Genomic DNA, 2,194 nt, shown 5'->3' with positions numbered 1-2,194 from the left:
CGTAGCACATTTTAGGTGGTTGCCAGAGATGGTCCAACGAGTCTGGCGCGCCAAACTCCTCAAGGCCAGCGGTTAGATCGGGCTGTGAAATGCTGGTCAATTTAGCTTCATCCAAGCAATACATCGGATTCGAAATGGCACACGATTCCATTTCAATATACTTAACATTATTGCCGAGGAGTTTCTCGAATTGTGAAGCTAGATATTTGAAGGATGGTCGCGAGTTAGGATCATCCGTCCAGCATGTGCGCACAATGGAATAACTGTTGCGGAGTGGAAGTGCAATAAATTTTATTTAGTTCAGTTCGTATACTACAATTTAAAGATTCCTCTGTTTACTCACATTTCTTCTGAACAGTTCTCTGGTCTTTCCATGCGATAGCCAGTTTTCAATAAATGATAGAGATTCTGTGGCGGTATACCAGGATACGGTGAGGCACCCAACGTAATCAGCTCCCAACAGAGCACGCCAAAAGCCCACACATCCGATTTGGTGGTGTAAACATGATCAGCCAATGACTCAGGCGCCATCCACTAGCGAAAAAAGCGAATACACATTTCTTCATTAGTAGACTAATTTTATTTACTTCCTTGTTCACTTTTACCTTCACCGGCACTCTATCACGCGACCGCTTTAGATAGGCATCGTCTTCGTAGACATCACGCGTTAGCCCAAAATCAGATATTTTGCAGATTTTTCCGTCGGCGAGTAAGACATTGCGTGCTGCCAAATCGCGATGAACTAACTGAAAAGGAAAGAATTAAAAATAAATATAAATATTAAATGAACCGATGTCGGAAACATTTTTTGAACACAGATTTGAAAATTTTACCGACTTCAAGAATCTTTTAGACTAGCTATTTTCGGAGTGACGCAATCTGTAGAGATCTTATTGGAAAAGATAGAATCCAATTAGCACTCTCTGTTCCAGATTGGACAGCGAAGTTCATTTAAAAAAAATTATGTACTCTTGAAAATATTTCGTTCGAATTCTTCATTTTCTACGTGAAGAAGACGCGACAACGCACTTCTAAACTCACAAGGAAAATTGGAAAGTTTAAACCGTAAGTTCCTTGTTGGACGTGAAGGAAGCTCCCTTTGAAAACTCTCTTGTATCCGGCGCCCCATGGCGTTACCATATGCGGCTCAATAGCAAGCGTCCGCGAATTCCGAACCCCTACATCCCACTGTAGAAGTGAAAAAGTCTTACCCTTTGGTAGAAAGTGTTGCCCACAGGGTGCAGTGATCTTCCACCTTTTATGGTCACAAAATAAATTTATTCAAATGACCAGAGCCTGCAGGTAATGGGGACGAACTGTGGCCTGATTGCCCAAATTGGCAAGAAAATTTTAGCATATCGGTGGCGATGCAGCAAAACGTTCTAAGTTAATTATTATTGCTAATTCTTAAATGATCTGTAACCTTCATCTCATCTCTTCGATTTGGTTAATCGTTCATCTTCATCAGCCAATGACAGTTTTGTCAGAAGTTTATGAGAGTGTAACGATTAGCAGATGCATTCCGGTGCAGGTACCAAGGGCAATAATTTCAGTATCACCGATAATGTGACATGCCCGTCTGGTGGAAGAAGACAGAAGTGAAATCTACGCCGTGCAAACTCCATCGGCTAGCCCGCGTCACCTTAACTGGCGCGATGAGAATAATACCAAACCTGGCTACCGAGGTCCTTCTAGAGCTTCCTCCTTTGCACATTGTAATCAATAAAGTAGCTTTACTGTTTACAGCAGGACTTAATTCACTTGTACCGTCAGGGTTATAGTTTTATAGTAGAATAAGAGTAAGGTCCGTACATTAGCTTCGTGGACTTGTGCCTTCCGAGGTTTCCCTTCACACATAACTTCAAGGTCTTTTAGCCAATGAACGACTTAAGCACTGGAGGGATAGCCAAATTTTTTTATACTCATGGCTACAAGACTGACTGCCCATTGCGTCGGAACAAGAATCTAGGCTAAATAAATTTGAAATTATCGATAGCTTCAAAACAAGTCTCCGTTGTGTATATTATCATCAGCGATAATGCTACAAAGTATGTCGTTAAGTTTCCTACAAGAGAGGAATGGAGACTTCCGTACACTCTCTTGGGGAACTCGGTAAAGCTTTCTATACGTACGGCTCCAAGTATGAGAATAGAGCTGAAGTTGAAGAGTAACTTCAGATGCTTTGCTGCTTTAA

The 2,194-nt window shown here is 41.6% G+C and overlaps 1 protein-coding gene across 1 annotated transcript in view; it reads right to left on the bottom strand.

Annotated features, from left to right (window-relative positions):
- LOC118742015 (proto-oncogene tyrosine-protein kinase receptor Ret-like) overlaps window positions 1-805 on the bottom strand; it is a 956-nt gene extending 151 nt beyond the window's left edge. Inside the window, exons 1-4 of the mRNA XM_036473984.1 lie at window positions 791-805; window positions 606-746; window positions 344-534; window positions 7-263 (exon numbers count right to left, since the gene is read on the bottom strand). Coding sequence (XP_036329877.1) covers window positions 7-263; window positions 344-534; window positions 606-746; window positions 791-805 — 604 coding nt within the window. The remainder of the gene's footprint in view (window positions 1-6; window positions 264-343; window positions 535-605; window positions 747-790) is intronic.
- Between the last annotated feature and the right edge of the window lie 1,389 nt (window positions 806-2,194).

Source organism: Rhagoletis pomonella, unplaced genomic scaffold (genome assembly GCF_013731165.1).
Source record: "Rhagoletis pomonella isolate Grant_MI unplaced genomic scaffold, Rhpom_1.0 Rhpom_scaffold_00006, whole genome shotgun sequence".
Lineage (NCBI taxonomy): Eukaryota > Metazoa > Arthropoda > Insecta > Diptera > Tephritidae > Rhagoletis > Rhagoletis pomonella.
This window is presented reverse-complemented; position numbering and strand designations above follow the sequence as displayed.